Genomic DNA, 19,659 nt, shown 5'->3' on the forward strand with positions numbered 1-19,659 from the left:
CTGTTCGCTGTTCGCTGTTCGCTGTTAGCTGTTCGCTGTTCGCTGTTCGCTGGTCGCTGTTCGCTGTTCGCTGTTCGTTGTTCGTTTTTGTGTTCGTGTTTGTGTTTGTGTTTGTGTATGTTCACATTCACATTCACATTCACATTCACATTCACATTCACATTCACATTCACATTCACATTCACATTCACATTCACATTCACATTAACATTCACATTCACATTCACATTCACATTCACATTCACATTCACATTCACATTCACATTCACATTCACATTCACATTCACATTCACATTCACATTCACATTCACATTCACATTCACATTCACATTCACATTCACATTCACATTCACATTCACATTCACATTCACATTCACATTCACATTCACATTCACATTGTTCGTTGTTCGTTGTTCGTTGATTGTTGTTTGTTGTTCGTTGTTCGTTGTTCGTTGTTCGTTGTTCGTTGTTCGTTGTTCGTTGTTTGATGTTCGTTTTTCGTGTTTGTGTTTGTGTTTGTGTTCGAATTAAAATTCGAGTTCGCTGTTCGCTGTTCGCTGTTCGTTGTTCGTTTTCGTGTTCGTGTTTGTGTTTGTGTATGTTCACATTCACATTCACATTCACATTCACATTCACATTCACATTCACATTCACATTCACATTCACATTCACATTCACATTCACATTCACATTCACATTCACATTCACATTCACATTCACATTCACATTCACATTCACATTCACATTCACATTCACATTCACATTCACATTCACATTCACATTCACATTCACATTCACATTCACATTCACATTCACATTCACATTCACATTCACATTCACATTCACATTCACATTCACATTCACATTCACATTCACATTCACATTCACATTCACATTCACATTCACATTCACATTCACATTCACATTCACATTCACATTCACATTCACATTCACATTCACATTCACATTCACATTCACATTCACATTCACATTCACATTCACATTCACATTCACATTCACATTCACATTCACATTCACATTCACATTCACATTCACATTCACATTCACATTCACATTCACATTCACATTCACATTCACATTCACATTCACATTCACATTCACATTCACATTCACATTCACATTCACATTCACATTTACATTGTTCGTTGTTCGTTGTTCGTTGATCCGCGTTGATCGTTGTTCGTTGTTCGTTGTTCGCTGTTCGCTGTTCGCTGTTCGCTGTTCGCTGTTCGCTGTTCGCTGTTCGCTGTTCGCTGTTCGCTGTTCGCTGTTCGCTGTTCGCTGTTCGCTGTTCGCTGTTCGCTGTCGCTGTCGCTGTCGCTGTTCGCTGTTCGCTGTTCGCTGTTCGCTGTTCGCTGTTCGCTGTTCGCTGTTCACTGTTCGCTGTTCGCTGTTCGCTGTTCGCTGTTCGCTGTTCGCTGTTCGCTGTTCGCTGTTCGCTGTTAGCTGTTCGCTGTTCGCTGTTCGCTGGTCGCTGTTCGCTGTTCGCTGTTCGTTGTTCGTTTTTGTGTTCGTGTTTGTGTTTGTGTTTGTGTATGTTCACATTCACATTCACATTCACATTCACATTCACATTCACATTCACATTCACATTCACATTCACATTCACATTCACATTCACATTCACATTCACATTCACATTCACATTCACATTCACATTCACATTCACATTCACATTCACATTGTTCGTTGTTCGTTGTTCGTTGTTCGTTGTTCGTTGTTCGTTGTTCGTTGTTCGTTGTTTGATGTTCGTTGTTCGTGTTTGTGTTTGTGTTTGTGTTCGAATTAAAATTCGAGTTCGCTGTTCGCTGTTCGCTGTTCGTTGTTCGTTTTTGTGTTCGTGTTTGTGTTTGTGTTTGTTCACATTCACATTCACATTCACATTCACATTCACATTCACATTCACATTCACATTCACATTCACATTCACATTCACATTCACATTCACATTCACATTCACATTCACATTCACATTCACATTCACATTCACATTCACATTCACATTCACATTCACATTCACATTCACATTCACATTCACATTGTTCGTTGTTCGTTGTTCGTTGTTCGTTGTTCGCTGTTCGCTGTTCGCTGTTCGCTGTTCGCTGTTCGCTGTTCGCTGTTCGCTGTTCGCTGTTCGCTGTTCGCTGTTCGCTGTTCGCTGTTCGCTGTTCGCTGTTCGCTGTTCGCTGTTCGCTGTTCGCTGTTCGCTGTTCGCTGTTCGCTGTTCGCTGTTCGCTGTTCGCTGTTCGCTGTTCGCTGTTCGCTGTTCGCTGTTCGCTGTTCGCTGTTCGCTGTTCGCTGTTCGCTGTTCGCTGTTCGCTGTTCGCTGTTCGCTGTTCGCTGTTCGCTGTTCGCTGTTCGCTGTTCGCTGTTCGCTGTTCGCTGTTCGCTGTTCGCTGTTCGCTGTTCGCTGTTCGCTGTTCGCTGTTCGCTGTTAGCTGTTCGCTGTTTGCTGTTTGCTGGTCGCTGTTCGCTGTTCGCTGTTCGCTGTTCGCTGTTCGCTGTTAGCTGTTCGCTGTTCGCTGTTCGCTGGTCGCTGTTCGCTGTTCGCTGTTCGCTGTTCGTTGTTCGTTTTTGTGTTCGTGTTTGTGTTTGTGTTTGTGTATGTTCACATTCACATTCACATTCACATTCACATTCACATTCACATTCACATTCACATTCACATTCACATTCACATTCACATTCACATTCACATTCACATTGTTCGTTGTTCGCTGTCGCTGTCGCTTTTCGCTGTTCGCTGTTCGCTGTTCGCTGTTCGCTGTTCGCTGACACATGATGATGGCAAGGTCCAAGATTTACTTCAAGTGAAACTATTTCACAATCCATGTTCACTTTTAAATCAGTAGCAAGACAATCGACAATCGACGCGCTCGCTGTCAAGGACAATTTTTTTTTTATTTTTAGCTACTGAGTGGACGTCAGAGCACAGTATTACCATCCTACAGTATGGCGACGAATGTACTTGTGCAGAGAAACGGAGGGGAACTGGCGGGGGGTCGGGCGACGCGGGCCGCTTAATGCAATCACGCTGAGTTTGCATTAACTATCGCGAAAGGATGACGCAGTCGTATTTTTTGTGTAATAATTTTATTATACATAGGTACTTACATATTCTATTATGACGCGCAAAAACTGTTCCGTTTACGGATGTAAATCTACATTGAAATCCCAGAAGGAAACAATATTTCAGAAAGATTGTATTAATTGTATCTGTTGAATTAAAATCAAAGCTATGTATATGTTGTCCTCATTATTTTCTAATCAGATTGTACATCTCAATGCGAATGCATTACTTAGTTAAATGGTTATAATATACAATTAAGAACATCCAAAAATAAAGTGTCCACGTAAATAATATTTAGCAGTGCAATATCTGTAATTATATAATTTATGAACAAATAATTACATCAGATTTAATAATCGCAATTATTTTGAATGTACATATGATTAAATGATTTCATCATAATATTAATAATCAAAATTGTTTTATTTCCCATTTATTGCAACCCTAGCGTATTTTCGTGTGGCAGCGTAAGTACCTACGCTGGCGGCGGCATCGCGCGACATCAAAGGCGATTCCTTACTGTAGGAAATAATATTGTAATACTGTGGTCAGAGGCAGGAGACGTTCGCAACACTTCTATTCATTCATATTTATATGATCTGATCTGAAGTATGTCTCAATATATGTCGATTAAATTTTTAATTTTTTTTTTAACAAGGAGTACCTATACATATAGATATATTAAAAAAAAATAGGGGAACCAAGTTTTAGATTATTAGATTAGACCTCTAGCGTAATCAAAATTCAATTTAAAATTACAGGTCTCATACAAACTCCCATCCCCTAGTTTAAGGGGTTGGGGGATGAAAGTTACAAGTTTTATAATTTTTTTGTTGTTTGTGTGCTAATACTAGCTTACATACAAAATTTCAGCTTTCTAGGACATTAGGAAATACCTTAAGAATTTTGATGATCATCAGTGAGTCATTGACGAAATTAGCGTTTTTTAGATATAAATAAAATCTGAAGTATAAAAGCTAATTAAATAATAAGCCCCCAGATATTATTCACTCCATGATAAATCGCACGCAATCGAGCAGTAGCATTTGCACAAATATACATACATACAATACAGAAGTAAATATCACATAACATTGTCCAAAACAGCCTAATCGAATTATTCAATTATTAACAACTATTGTTCACTTCGCAATTATTAAAATAAACATACATGCGTTCACTCAGGCTTGAGTAATCTAAGCAATGCTGTAATATACCCCGTCACCCCACGATCTTCATCTTAATTAGCAAGGGTGTCGACATTTCACTATCCGAAGTACCTAATCGTGTTAATTAGAACCTTGTCATCGAACGGATTCGCCTTTATCGAATTATTGAGACGTTTTATGCTTTTGTTTACCTAAAACCAATATCCAGTATTTCTAGCTAAACAAATACATAAATAAGATGCGTAGTAATATAAGTTTTTACTTTCGTATAACAAGAATGTATTCAAATTCAACTAAAATTTATAACACTAATGATATAACGTCTCATTTCACGGATATATAAATCAACAATTAATTAAAGACACTTCGAAAATCGTATATCATATTGTAAGTATATTTAATTTCTACGGGTAATACGTATAGGTAAGTATGTAATAACGTACTAGGTATATACAGTGTGGAAATTTTCGATGGGCCCTGGAGGGAAAGTATCTACTTGCATACGTATTTCGTGCTTTTCTATAATAGCAAGGTAATCTTCCTAGAAACGTTCTTACGATCTCACAATTTCAAATACCTATAAACTTAAATAACAAATCATTCTTGTATGTACAATCATGGTACAAGCTAAATTAGACATGCTAAGTTTAAAAATGAGATTCGTATCGTGTAGTAAATTAGACTGTGCTAGAAATCGCATGTCCGTTTCAATCAATCTCGTTTGCCTGCAATTAGCGTCACTGCGTCCAACTGTTCAAAGTTGAACGTTAAAAGTTCACAGGATTATTCCGAAAACATCAAATATTTCAACTATATAGTTCTCGCCTTATTCTGCATTTATCTAAAACCTAAAATCTAAAGTATTAAATATTAACTGTGCTAAGACTATAAAATATCCCCTGGAATTGGTGGATGGGTGTACCCGGTTCGCCTTCTTCTAAAATAAAACATGATTTATTTAGTAAGGTAGTTGTACAATAAACGAGTATTGTAGACTGTGCTAACATTTCAATCCTTACCTAGAAATATCATAGTTTTATAATAAATAAATAAATACCATGTATCTAAGTATAATAATGTAGATAATTAACTAATGACACAATTCCTACGTATTATGTATGAAATTCACAGCGACTTTGTACGTGCATCCCCGTTTTTCCCCGTTCCCGCAAGAATTTCGGGAAATCCTTTCTTAGCGGATGCCTACGTCCTAACATCTACCTGCATGCCAAATTTCAGCCCGATACGTCCAGTGGTTTGGGCTGTGCGTTGATAGATCATTATATCAGTCACCTTGGAGTTTTATATATTAATATATAGATGCGTGGACAAAAGGATCACGTTCCAGAATATTCCTTCTCGATATAATACAAACGCGACGCGTAGTTGAGTGTTGACGACCAGTTTTCTGCCCGCGGTTTTCTAATCCTGAACCGAAATTTGTTCACATTTCACTACTTTATTTTATTTACTGCAATGCTAACTTCACTCGCCAGTCAATTTGTGTAACTGCCTCTAATAGACAGTGAAAGTTTTTATTTTATTTAAGAACGATTCGTACTAGAATGCTCAATACAATTTGACTGTTGTTAATGTGTTCATTTTTAGATGAACAATTTCACAAACACAAAAAGGTCTTTTCTGGAAAAAGCTTCCATTTCTTAAGGAAAATTTTAAAAAAGACCTACTTAATAGAAAGCTTAGATAGAAAGTTAATAGATATGATAATAATATGGCCGCCCGTTCATCAAGACAAGAAGACATAAAAGAATAAAGCGAAAGCGATAAGTTTCCAAAAATTAAATCATAAATAAACGTTTTAATGGTAATTTTAATCAGTGGCTGCAATATACATTTATTTTAACAACTATACAGTATATAAAACCTTCTTCGCTTAAGACGTATAAAACCTTTTTAAAAAAATTCGTATTAATAATCTGCGATAAACCAAAAAGTGTAACACAACGTCACCTCAGTTTGTCATTTCGTCACTGCCTGCATTTAGATCTGCAGTTTCTAAACAAAATTTTAGTTTTATTTATCGATACAATTATTTTTAATCCTTAATATAATAAGAATTTCGGAAACAGATCTTATAGTTTTAAATAAAGTTTTAAATGTAACGAAGAATTAATTATTAAATAATTTAAAAATTAATATTATGGCGCTCTATTCAGGGGACGCAGGTTATTCCAACACAATTGACTTTTTGGATGATGAAGTAAGTTCTAATGATGAAGAGAAAAGAAAATCCGAATCAGGAACACAAACTAAATTCTCACGTAATAAAAGTAAGTATTTAAACTAGTAAATGTAAAAAAATATTTCTGTGTTAGTGTGTTATATATTTTCATTCCTGTAAAAAAGAAGGGTAATTGGTAAATAAGTTGTAAGGGTTTCAAATTAATTGTTTGAAGAAAATGCAATTAATCTTTAGTTATTTAATTATCATATTTACAATGGAATAAAATCATTTATATTACGAATAACTGTCTAAATATACACGAATTAAATAAAGGACGTAAAAATAAGGCATCTATGTTATTCTTATTTTCTTCAGGTAAAATAGTCCACAGTCCAATGTTACGTGCATCTCTCAGTAGTGGACTGAAACATATAATAATACCAACACAAAAAACGAAAAAGAGAAGAGGTAATGCTTTTTCAATACGTTTATGAATAGCCATTTTTTTCATACCTCATTGTTAAATTACTACAAAAATATTGATGTAGAGGTGTTTTCATTTTCGAATTAATCAATACAATACAATTATTGTTATTTTCGATATTCAACACAATTAATTATTGTTATTTGATAATTTTTTATAGAATAGAAAAAGAATGATCACAGATTACGAGTGACCGAGAGGCTTAGCGTAGCCTATTCTTTAAAAATTTCTCATTAATCGAGCATTTGAATGCTATAAACTAACTATCAGATACAGTTGTTATTTGTTACAGTAAAATTGATGAATTGGAAAAGATATCACAAGTTAAGCGTTATATATTCGTTCATGGATGATTTAGAGAGAGACTATCCCGCTATATGTACAGTTTCAGTCATTGGGAAATCTGTTGAAGGCAGGGATATTAAGGTAAACAGATATTATATTTAACCGGTTTTAGATATAGAAGATGTGGAGATCAGTCTCGAATAATTGTGTGTCGTGTAAAATCGAATTTTGTAAAAATCTTAACTATCTCCATGACAAACTACTTATAAATTAATTCCTTAAATGCATGCGAGCATACGTTACTTATTTTCTTATTATATATTAAATTTGGTTAAGATTTTCAAAGGTACGTCTCGCATTGACAAATCTTACTGATAATACGCCCAATGCCACGAAAAAATACACGGGAAAATGCGAATACGATATCCTTATTTACTGCTATACATTCAAAATCTCCATTAGTTAAATTATAATATATAAAACTTATTCAGATGCTCAAAATATCAAACAGCGATGCGACTAACACGTCAGTCTGGCTCGACGCGTCCATACACTCGCGAGAGTGGATCAGCACGGCTGTAGTGACATACCTAGCTGATGTTATTGTGAGGAACTTTCACCATCATTCCGTGTCTATCACTAATAAGGACTGGTGAGATATTTATTACGTTACATGTATTTTAATAGATAATATTTTAATTGCACGTAACTCTACATTATTGAAGTGAAACATCTATAGGCAAGTTGAGAGTAAAAGGTCGCGTCATGGCAATACCGACAATCTTTGAATCTTGCCAAAGAAAAAAGTTTTACTTCTGACACGTGTGCTCGGCAAACACGCTCTTTTTTTGATCGAAACTTTATTGGCTAATTCAAAATATTCAGAACTAACACAGACAGGTTTTCGATTAGGTATGCTGCAGCTGTTAGAATTGAGATGATGATGAGGATTCCCCCCATTTCAAATTATTAATTTAATTTCATTCAAAACATACTTTACAAAATCTAATAAAAAGCTTATTTTTCATCCAATTTTCCTCAAGCTCACGTTTCACAACAACAATGTGTCACAAAAACAATCCCTTAACTAAAAATAAGCACTGTTCTAGACATATAAATGCGCAATAACCAATCAAATATCGTGAACCACGTTATTACATGTCAGGTACATTGTGCCCGTGCTGAACCCTGACGGCTACGAGTACACACACACGCGCGATCGCATGTGGAGGAAGAACCGAGCCTGCTATAACGGCGAGTGTGTGGGCGTCGATCTTAATAGGAATTTTAGGTTATTTTTTTATAATTGTGTTTATTTTATATTGTTATTTGCATTTCAAGTGAGCTTATAATATAAATATTATGAGGGATCGTTAAAATAATGGATATTTTTGTCTTGTTTTTAAAAGGAAAGATGATACTACCTACAATCCTTCGATGTAGTTAGTATTTTACGTAGGCAATATTTTCATACAATATTTAGCCTACGCAAAACGCAGTCATGTGTATTCCTTGACTTTCTTCTTATATAATCTAATTATTATTTTAGTTATGGTTGGGGAAATAACGGAGACCAAGGGTCATCAGGTGATCCAAGTAACGTCTTCTACCGAGGTCCAGCGCCCTTCTCGGAGCCAGAAGCGGCTGCTGTCAGGGTAAGTTTTGAAATTTTTTAGAATTATATGTACTATGATTATTCGCATAACTGTTCAGGTTATTAATTTTGGATATTAATTCCTACAGTATTTTAAACATTTTTGATAAATCTCTACTGAACTTTGTTTATCATTGTTTTTATTCTACGGTGAAATGTTAACTTCCTTTCTATTTAATTTAATTTTTCATAAAATATCTAGTATCTAATAAGAAAAATTGTTGTGTTTCCAAGACCAAACTGTTTCAATTTATATCTTCTTTATTCCAGGACACAATCCTCAGCGCCTCTTCCCCGTTCAAGGTGTTCCTGTCGTTCCACAGCTACTTCGAGCTGATCATATTCCCGTGGGGCTACAAGTGTGAGACGTGCCCCGATTACCTGCACCTGCTGGAGGCCGGCACGTGCATGGCAAGGGTACTCGCGTAAGAGATTGTAGACTAGTTTGTTCAGTGCTTCAGTTTAAAGTTTAGAGTGTATTAGAGAGTATGTGAATCTGGTCAAAATAATTAACATAGTGCAAGAGCTTTCTTGACTATATTAGGTCGGATAATTCTACTATGCTTGGATGTGTGAGGCTTTTCTAAGTAATGTGTACGTGCATTTTATGTGGCAACTCACTCGTAGAATAGAAAACAGAAAAATGCTTTCTCCAGTTTACTTTATTATTGGTTCATTATACTACCATTAAAATAGATAGTCCATTAGGATAATTAACGAAACCTTAACTCGATTTATATTTGAGGTGTTAACTTCATTCTTAACTTAATTATAATAATTATGTTAACAATAATAATTTTTCCTAACTTTTTTACAAATTTCATTGTTATTTTCAGGCAATTTATGATACCACAGGGATGATTTACAAGGTGGGCAGTACAAAGGATCTAACATACTTCGCCTGTGGCACCAGCATAGACTGGAGCTACGCTATAGCAAAGATACCATATTCCTTTATGGTAGAACTCAGAAGTAAGAAACATCGCTTCCGACTGCCAAAGGATCAAATAAGCGAGACTTGCCTAGAAATTTGGAGTGCAGTGAAAAATTTGATGGAATTTGTCGAACGATCAAAATCCAAAAAACCGACATTTAAAAAGAAATAAGTGAGAAAAAGTTGTATACTTAACAAGATGTATATTTTGTGTTACGTTGTTATAAAAATGTAGGTGTACGATATAAAAATGTATCATGTATATTAAATTACTCAAAAGATTTACATTTTTTTATTTTACCATTTATAATAAAATCTAAAGCATACAAAATACAATTAAGAACTTTTCTTCGAAAACATTGTACAATTTAAACACTTTTTCTGATCAACATAGTCCGCTAAAGCTTTCACACCATTGAGTATTTCATGACAACAATCCATGATTTCTTCTTTGGGCAGAAGAAACTTGTGTTCTTTGCTCCTCAACTCCACAAGGTAAGAGAACGGGATATGAGCAGTTCCATAGCTCCAATCGATGCTCGTTCCAGCAGCGACGTACATCAGATCTTTAAAATTTCCCACTTTGTACATACGGCCGTTTGTTTCAAATATAGCCTGAAATATAAAATATAACATTAGGATAAGTATCTATAGTAGAGCCATTTTAATAGGCAACATTTGACAGTTCAACAAAATTCAACAACGTAACCTAGTAACGACAACATAGAATAACATGATATTTCTTTCTGTTAGATCTTCACATTTGCTTAACTTTTTTCAATAACGATTACATATTTATAATAATAATGACCGATACAAGTAATTTTAAGATTTCATTTTACTGATGAACCATTCTAAACATAATAAACAATTTCTGAATTGAAGAACTGACGTCGCTACAATTTTGTGTCAATAAACCTTTTTTCTTTTTAAATACCAGAGATGTTACTCTAAAAATCGAGATCTGACATCTAGAATCGAATGCATTGATTACTTGTGAACAAAAATCATCATAAATTAATAAATTCGATTTACAAATGTTTCAAATCCGTATCGATTAATTCACTTTAATCGATGTTTTTAAGCAGGTTACCTCTCTTGGAAGATAAAATTGATAGACGTCAAATGTTGCCTATTAGATTGGCTCGACTATAATTATAAAATTTTCATGACACACTTACTACAATCGATAGATTTTTTCAGAGAAGAAATTTAACAAAATCATTAAATGAATGTAATGAAATATACTGACAGTGTGAATTAAAATCTTGAGAAGGTAAGTAAAAATACTTTCCGTAAATGTTAATCACACCAAGCAGCATTTAAAAATAAATTATTACATAGCCATTATTTTATACTACGCTCTCACAACCTTAAGGTAGAATCGTATTAGGTAACTTCTAAACTCACCTTAGCCATAGCAGTGCCACCTTCCAACAAGCGGACATAATCGGCACAGGGCTCCGACGTGAAGCACCAGGGAAACGATATAACTTCGCTGTACGCGTGAAAGGTCAGGAAGATCTTGAACGGCGTACTGGAGTATAATATTAGATCCTGGAATATGATATTCAGGTTATATCGCGAGCAATGAGATGTAAAATACTACAAAATTATGCTATGGTCTTAGTACAATTATCTCTTATTTGTTTTGTTATTTAGAAAACTTCAGGTAATTAGTAAAAGCTAACTAAGTAAAATATTACAAGATTTTGGCACTATATAACGTAAATCATCTAGACAAAATATGCTGATAATATCACCATGTCCTTAAATAACTAAATTTCAATAAACAACTCCATTTCATCTAAGGAAATAAAATACATTTTTTTACCTTAACAGCAGCTGATTCTGGTTCTGAAAAAGGCTCGACGCCACGGAAGTTTTGGTGATAAGGGTCTCCAGAGGAACATTCAGGGCCGCATCGCCCCCAGTTGTATCTATAACATAAATAAAAGTGACAAATAATTTAATTTATCTCAGATATATAAAATAAGGAATAAGAAAATAACAGATTGGATGAAATGAAATATTCCGTGCTCATTTAATTTCACTAGATTTGATGCTGACTTTGTTGCTCTTGGGTTTACCTTGAAAAGTGATTATTTACAACTACGAGGCGGCTGACACAAATATTTTCTATCAATATAATAAATGTGATATTCTGTTACCCAAAATTTCTGTTAAGATCCACACCAACTATAGTATTGTCGACTCTAGCTCTGCTCTTGCGCCACATTCTGTCTTGTGTGTGTGAGTGATAGTAACCATCTGGATTTACGACAGGAACAAAAAACCTAATAAAATTAATATTTACAAGTTATTTAATGTTTGTCGTAAGTTTTTTAAAGGTAGATAAAGATTGTTCTATGAGTAGGTAACTAAGGAAAATGCTTTTTCTCGAAATAAAAATCCTTGATCATTCTCATCGATCGATATTCATGGATAATTGAGTATCAGAAACACTGCACTATAATGCGCAATTGTTTCAGAAGTCGCGACGGTTCACCAAGTGAAAAATAAATGGCGCAATTTTTCTATTAAGTAAATGAAATAGGTTTTTTAAAGTTGTCAATTAATCATTAAAATTATTTTCACTAACCAATCCTTATTCGTAATGCTCTTCGGCAGATTATTAAAGTTCCTGGCAATATGATCAGCTATGTACGTGATAACCGACGTACTGATCCACTCCCGCGCATGTATCGTCGCGTCCAACCATACGCCCGTATTACTCGCGTCACTGTTAGAAATTTTCAACATCTTTTAACAATTTACAATGATTTTCTTCTTTAAAATGTCTATGAAAATCAAATTTTATTAAATTACTAACTTTTATTTCCCTCCCTTCTATAGAACGGCCAATACTACTAACTGTGCATGTGGACGGGAACTGCGCTTCCAAATTATCCATGAAATTATACACCATGTGCAGGGGGTAGTAATCTTTCCAGTCAAATGTACGCTCTGAAAATGGTACTTACAAAATACGAGTCATTTAGATACAACTGAAACATTTTTGGAGACAAAACTAGAAGAGACTGATAATAACTATACATTGAAAAATAATAATTTTAGTTGATAAATCTTTTATAAGGAATTGATATTTTTATCAAACAAGTATTAGGTACATCTATTTGTAGATATTGCATTAAAAATGCAAATATTTTTTTTAATAAAAAGGAAAAAATAACACAACATACTCTGTGGAGATTTCGATTGTCTTGAAGTGATGGATCCCATGGGACTCCGTGGTCGCACAATATCGGTAGATGTCACTTCAAACAGTATGTTCCTATCCCTTAACATTTTCTCTATTTGCAACACTCTACTTCCTTCTACCATTATGTCTACAGCGGTTTTGCGTTCCTTGCAAATTGATATAGCTGTAAATATATCACACATTACTAGAATGGTCAATCAAGCATAGCCGGGTACGAATAATCATGTAGTGTACACCATATATTTTAAAATCCTACAATTCATTGGATATAGTACCTTAGTAAAGAAGTTTACATCCCTCTTATCAGTCTCTTTCCTATCCTATATCCCACTAATATCATAAATTTGAAAATTTTTGAGGATGGATGTATGTATGTGTGTATGTATGTTTGTTACTCTTTCACGCAAATATTACTGAACCGATACAATGAAATTGAACACACCTATAGAGGCTAACTTGGATAGATTTTATCCCGGAAATCTCGCGGGTACGGGAACTATGCGGATTTTTCTTTAAAAACGTGGGCGAAGCAGCGGGCGGAAAGCTAGCGATTTTATAATTTTATGGAAAAATGATCCTTATATGGAAATTACATGTTAAATTATTTGTTAACTTACAGCCTTTGGTGTCTAGGCTCTTTAAGAATGTCTTTTGGCCTTCTTTCAGACATTTTACATCCCATACTTGATACCTGGTAGTCTTAAGTGCCACTTTGGCTAGATTTTGTAAAAATTTTAGAGTAGAATAATGATATTCGGCACATTGAAATTTTGACAAAAGTTTCACCAACATTTGGCGTTCAAATATTTCTTCGAAATGTGACGTGAACTGAAAAAAGTTGCAAGTTTTGTTTATTCCACAGTTTATTCGCTCAATATTTCTGAAAAGTTTTTACTAACCTAAATCAATGATTTACATTTAGAAAAATATTTCTTATTCTCAAGAACCAATAATGCGAAAATCTTTCATCATCTTTCCAACAAGTTACACATTACAAACATAAACATTGTTTATTTTTTATCCAAACTCTACAAGGGGTTAACTTAATCCGAATATGGAGTACTTACGCAAACAATAGCCATGTAATCAAGAAGAGGCTCAAAGAGCTAAGGCGCTAAGCATCGTCGCTCGATAATTAGATGTAATCAGATATTTTCAGTAAACGGCTCTCTGACTACCCTCCACGTTGCACTCCCTTTTAATGAAAAAAAATACTATTGGTTACTCGAATGCAACTCGCAACGAATTCATACGATTATAAATATGTGTGTATGTAGTTTTTAAGACGGGGTAAAGATTTAAATAAAGTGTTGTTACCTCTTTTAAATTTTTGTAAAAGTACTCTGCTTTAGTCGAAACTAAAAATCAGAACGGTAACATAATTCTTCACAAATTTGTATGAAAAAGTACTTTTGTGGACTGCCGCTTTGAAGTTTGAGTAAAAAAATAACAAAGCAAGACGAATTAGTATCGTAGAGTTTTGACGAATTGGTAACGTTTGTGAAAAACATCTATTAAGCCTAATACAAGTACAGTAATGATTTAAGGATTCCGTTTAAGTAATCAGTCAAGAATTTATTAATTATTGTGTCGAATGAAACTTACAGGATGTAATAATTCATGTAGAAACCTGATAATTACATCGGTTGAAATAAATGTATTATTTAAAAAACACATCATAATTAATTTAAACTGTCCTTTTATTACATAATACACAGCCTCTTCAATAAAACATTCACTTTTTTTTCGCCACACGTATTCTTAATCGAGAAAGCCGTGAGAACACACGGTAACATGGCACTCATGGCAGGCCGCTAACCAGACGGCAACCCCAAACATCGCCCGCCACCCGAATGTCGCCTCGACTTCGTCTTACAGGCGTTTATCTTTTTAATTGCACCTCCCCTTGCGACGCTTGTTACCCGCTTTGTAGATTTATCGCCGCCTTTTGGATATTTTTCAGTTGTGCTTTTATAGTTTTTTGATATTTTTAATTTACAAATTATAGGCACGTGCGTGTAAACTTATGAAAAACCAGTTATGGATTGTATCGACCGAGGCTTTTCAAACATCATTAATCGCGGACATACTAATTTTATAACGTAGTACGATAAGTGATATACAAATAAACTGTATATAAAATTAATTAAACAGCAACTAGGTACATCATTAAAGCTACAATCTCAATATTTTTTGTAGGTACAGATTGAAAGTACTTAATTTTTGCTGGTGTGCATTTGTTTCTTCGGTTTTAAAAGATTTTTGTAAGTAATTTCTTAATGAATAAAATTTAAATTGTACATGAGATAACCTTTAACGTGAAATTTAATAAACACCAAACTAACGAGCACATAGAATGCAAATTAATGAAGTACACAAAAGTCTAATTTACGTTCCTAGTAACCTTAGTACAACCATCGAGGTTTTGGTATGCTTGATTAAATGGACACCGATTGGTCCTTATTCCGTGGCATTAGAGTTTAAATTGGAATGCTCTAGAAAAATAAATTGCTGGGATCGGCAATTAGTCGCTAAATGTAGGTATACCAATGTGGGGGATAGGGGGAACACCCTGCTTTGTTTTTCATTAGAAGCTGCTTACGGCCCTCAATGTCGCCCGTCGACCTGGCTTAACATTTAATGCGAAAAACTATTTAACTTACTGGTACATTGTCGCCGATTTATTAATAAAGTTTGCGTGGAAAGTTATGTCAAAAGTTTGAAGACAATAATTATACTTATAGAATTGGTACAAAGCTCGGTACCATAGAAATCTAAATAACAAGACACTCGGTACAAAGCGACTGTCAAAAAATATTATATGAGTTAATATTTTTTTTAACAAAAGTTCAAGTGGAATTATTCCAAGAATGAAAACAAAACACTGATAGAGCCTACTGTGGGATACATATTATGTTGCAATTCATTTTTACGATTACAATGAAAATTTAATTGATATTCCTACAGTTTCAGTCACAGGTTTCAGGTCCAGTTATCTGTATCTTGCTCGTGTCTTGCTATATCTTCAACTATATCTTCTACTATATAAAAATAAGTCGGGTTTTCCTTCTAACTCCAGAACACACGAACCGATTTTCACGGTTTTGCATTCGTTGGAAAGGTCTCGGGCTCCATGAGGTTTATAGCAAAGAAAAGGTGTCTCTGGTGGCGAAACGGAGTTCGCCCGGTTTGCTAGTCTTGTCAGTCTTGTTTAAAATTAAAATTTATTTTTATATAGCAATAATTTAACGGCATAATGCCACAAAATGCCAATGTCAAGTTTCAGCAATGATGTTCATAATAATCCAAAAACATGAAAAACCTTTAAAATTATTCTAATTATTTATTATTTAATATGGGTAAATTAAAAAGACAATTTGTTTAAATCACTTTAAACTATTCATATTAAAATCCAGTACATAAAATAAAACCTTCGACATAAAGCAATAAAATGATATTAGGAAGAATAATAATAAACGTTTTCAAGTAAATAAAGAAAGCTACTGAACATGAATCCTAGTGGTTCATATTACCACGAAACACCAGCTAAACGTTACTTTTCACGAAGACGCATGAAATATTATGTTTTTAATGACAGTGAAGAATCTGATGATAATACAGTAAATAGTACATCAGATGATGCAGGCAATGAACAAGATTTAGATAATCATCACCATTATCATGAACCTGATAATATTCTTACAAAAGACGTACAAAATGTACAAGAATCAAATTCCAAGATAATCCATGGCAATCCTATACAGCCTGAAAATGTAAAAACAGATACGGGAACATCTAAGCCAAAAATAAAAATACAAAATGTGCCAAGTATGTATAATATCATTTTCGTACAATATTTGAAACAAGTTATACAGCACACATTTTACAAAAGTTAGCCAGTACAACCTATATAACGATTTGAAAAATTAACTAATCCACAATTTTTGCTATAGAAGTACTAAAAGAAGAACCAATGAAACGAATGGACTGGGAGAACTATCATCGTTTACGCGTAATTCATAATTTTATGGATGAACTTGAATCAACATATCCGTCAATATGCACAGTAGGATACATAGGCACATCTCTTGAAGGCAGAGATTTAAAGGTAAACAAGCCAAGAAGTCATTAACAATCTGGACTGCAATATCTTCTTAAAGTTACTTATTTAAAATTCTTCCTAAATTATGTTTTGTAGAGATAACTTTTTTTTTTTCTTATTAGATTACTTGATGATCTAGATCACGATCACCAGGTATTAGTTTGTACATAGGTATTATATTTTTGCATCTTGTATCTTCAAATAACAGAACGACTGTTATAGATTCTAAAAGTATCAAACAGTGATGCTAGCAACGCTAGTGTTTGGATGGATGCTGGTATTCACGCAAGAGAGTGGATTGCCCCGGCTGTCGCTACGTATATTGCAAATCATATCGCTAGAAATTTTCAAAGTCTACCCGATTATGTAACAAATAAGGATTGGTATGTCGAATATATGAGCTGCAGGATATTTCTATCAATTTGTTGGTTAAATCTTTACTTGCGATCTTTACTTTGATATTTTAGGTACTTTCTCCCTGTTGTAAACCCAGATGGATATGAGTATTCACATACAGTCGATCGAATGTGGAGGAAAAATAGAGCATGGCATGGCGGACAATGCCTGGGTGTCGATCTGAATAGAAACTTTAGGTATCTACTACAAATTACTGAAATATTATTACGTTCAAAAATTCAGAAAGTTTAAATTTACGAAAGTATAAAAACTTAATAAGAAAAGATTTTATAAAATGAGAATATTGATATTTTGCCCAAAATTTACCACAAGCATTTGAAAATAAAACAGTATTTTCTCCCTCGTGTAAAACTATAGTATGTAACATTCACCTGATTCTGTATGTATTGATTTAATTAAAGTTTACTTTCAGCTATGGTTGGGGAGGAAAAGGATCATCAGACAACCCGGCCAACTCATTTTATCGCGGTCCTGAGCCTTTCTCAGAACCAGAGTCCAGTGCAATGAGGGTATGTTAGCTTGAAAGTTAATAGGTACTCTACGCATTACTGGGAACTTATTATAATCTGGAATATTTTTTGCTTTGATGTGTTTATCAACGTAATCAACGTAATCACTTTAACTAATATTTATTAGTTTACTGTCCAGTGCCCAGTAACACATAATTTTTAACATTTATAATTTTATTGCTCTTTAAAATAGTGTCTCGTTTATCATAACCATCAATAATATATGATTGAATACAGCTAAAGCATCATTCATAAATGCATTAAAAGACGAAATCAATAGTTCGCAGCACCAATATTTGCCGTGCTTTATATATACAATGTACGACCGCCATTTCATTATAATTATATGATCAGAGCGCTGCAACAGCGTAGTAATAAAGTCTGCCACGTCGCTAGGTAAATGTAAATCCAGCATCATTTGCCTGTAATGTGATGTTGATACCAAAATCGTGTCATCGCCACTGGACGCCGAGATTAAACTGCAAACAGGATTTAGTCGTAAATCAATTTCACTGCATTGGTTTTATATCACTCTGTTGCATTTAATTAATGTACTAGATACTCGTTTAACGTGCGCGCTTGTTAAAAGTGGACGTTGAACTTGTGGCAATGCGTACTCGATATGTAATAAAGGTTATTTGTTTGGTGATACGTCTGTTGACTTGTTAAAGCTTTTGTTGTCATTAAAAAAATAATGAAACATCTAACAAATATTATTTGTGAAAATGTAAAATAAAATCTTTGATTTTAAATGTACATATAGATTGTTGGTAGGTCGTTCGTATGCATTTATAACTCTCAATATAAAGAAAATCAGAATAAACTAACTACAGGGCACAAGAAAAATCTTATTGCAATATCGACATCATTAAGAATTACTTTTTCAGGACTTCTTATCAAAGAGTGGAATATCATTCAAAGTGTACATAACACTGCATAGCTATGGACAAATTATTTTATTTCCCTTCGCATACAGAGACGAACTGTGCCCGGATTATGTTAGATTGTTGGAAGGAGCTACAGTCATGTCTAAGGTTTTTCATGATTCAACTAACTCATTAGTATTATACCCATTACTATATAAATTTTCTTGATAGTTTCTTATATAATTTTCTAATACTAAAACAATGCAATTCACTGCGACCTCTCTAAGATTACATTCTGTAAACCAAACAAATTACTAGTGCGCTACGAACTTTATCCTATTTGATAAATAAATGATATAATATTCATTATCTAAAAGACGACAACACTTTTAAGGCTATCTATGACTGCAACGGCAACACCTACAAGGTCGGTATATCGAGAGATGTTCTGTATGGTGCAGCAGGAACCAGCAATGATTGGAGCTATGGGGCCGCCAAAATTCCCTATTGTTATCTAATAGAATTGAGGAGCAAGAAACACAAGTTCAAACTGCCGAAGGAAGAAATCGAGGAGACTGGCCATGAAATATTAAACTGCGTTCAGGCGCTCATGCAATTTGTTGACGCGAGAGATAATAAAGTGTGCCATCCCGAATTATAATTTATGAGGCATAGATTTTTAGGTATAATGTTCTGTAGAAAATTCAAATATATACATCGATAGTATCTAGATTGCATAG

General features: G+C 34.1%; 3 protein-coding genes across 4 annotated transcripts; 2 read left to right on the plus strand and 1 right to left on the minus strand.

The window, feature by feature from the left end:
* Positions 1-6,421: 6,421 nt before the first annotated feature.
* Positions 6,422-9,974, plus strand: LOC149901126 (carboxypeptidase B-like). Its single transcript, XM_090111995.1, has 8 exons — positions 6,422-6,551; positions 6,821-6,913; positions 7,222-7,355; positions 7,706-7,866; positions 8,380-8,505; positions 8,764-8,869; positions 9,139-9,285; positions 9,705-9,974. The coding sequence occupies exons 1-8, from the start codon at positions 6,422-6,424 to the stop codon at positions 9,972-9,974; spliced, it is 1,167 nt and encodes a 388-aa protein (XP_089968121.1).
* Positions 9,975-10,138: 164 nt separating this feature from the next.
* Positions 10,139-14,107, minus strand: LOC149901127 (carboxypeptidase B-like). 2 transcript variants are annotated; one of them, XM_090111869.1, is made up of 9 exons: positions 14,093-14,107; positions 13,643-13,853; positions 13,006-13,188; positions 12,636-12,769; positions 12,405-12,565; positions 11,974-12,099; positions 11,637-11,742; positions 11,213-11,359; positions 10,139-10,417 (listed from the first exon to the last, which is right to left on the minus strand). In XM_090111869.1, the coding sequence occupies exons 1-9, from the start codon at positions 14,105-14,107 to the stop codon at positions 10,139-10,141; spliced, it is 1,362 nt and encodes a 453-aa protein (XP_089967995.1). The 2 variants fall into 2 exon arrangements, with proteins under 2 accessions (XP_089967995.1, XP_089967996.1); XM_090111870.1 differs by lacking the exons at positions 13,643-13,853; positions 14,093-14,107 and having other exon boundaries at positions 12,636-12,781; positions 13,006-13,147.
* A 2,427-nt stretch (positions 14,108-16,534) lies between these two features.
* LOC149901128 (carboxypeptidase B-like) lies at positions 16,535-19,580 on the plus strand. The gene is made up of 7 exons (XM_090111996.1): positions 16,535-16,775; positions 16,979-17,133; positions 17,350-17,510; positions 17,595-17,720; positions 17,957-18,053; positions 18,941-19,087; positions 19,314-19,580. Exons 1-7 carry the CDS (start codon positions 16,535-16,537, stop codon positions 19,578-19,580), a joined length of 1,194 nt encoding a protein of 397 aa, XP_089968122.1.
* Positions 19,581-19,659: the final 79 nt, after the last annotated feature.

Source organism: Colias eurytheme, chromosome 17 (assembly GCF_061535395.1).
Source record: "Colias eurytheme isolate Ceu_HAF_F1 chromosome 17, ilColEury1 Martin Lab GWU primary, whole genome shotgun sequence".
Classification (NCBI taxonomy): Eukaryota; Metazoa; Arthropoda; class Insecta; order Lepidoptera; family Pieridae; genus Colias; species Colias eurytheme.

Coding starts and splice junctions, on each gene's coding strand:
- LOC149901128 (XM_090111996.1), top strand. CDS start 16,535: ATGAATCCTAGTGGTTCATATTACCACGAAACACCAGCTAAACGTTAC. Junction 16,776..16,978: donor AAATTCCAAGATAATCCATG/GCAATCCTATAC, acceptor TTTTTGCTATAG/AAGTACTAAAAGAAGAACCA. Junction 18,054..18,940: donor CAGAGTCCAGTGCAATGAGG/GTATGTTAGCTT, acceptor TTACTTTTTCAG/GACTTCTTATCAAAGAGTGG.
- LOC149901127 (XM_090111869.1), bottom strand. Junction 12,100..12,404: donor AGCATTACGAATAAGGATTG/GTTAGTGAAAAT, acceptor TAATTTTATTAG/GTTTTTTGTTCCTGTCGTAA. Junction 11,360..11,636: donor CAGAATCAGCTGCTGTTAAG/GTAAAAAAATGT, acceptor ATCATATTCCAG/GATCTAATATTATACTCCAG.
- LOC149901126 (XM_090111995.1), top strand. CDS start 6,422: ATGGCGCTCTATTCAGGGGACGCAGGTTATTCCAACACAATTGACTTT. Junction 7,867..8,379: donor TCTATCACTAATAAGGACTG/GTGAGATATTTA, acceptor ATTACATGTCAG/GTACATTGTGCCCGTGCTGA. Junction 9,286..9,704: donor CCGGCACGTGCATGGCAAGG/GTACTCGCGTAA, acceptor TGTTATTTTCAG/GCAATTTATGATACCACAGG.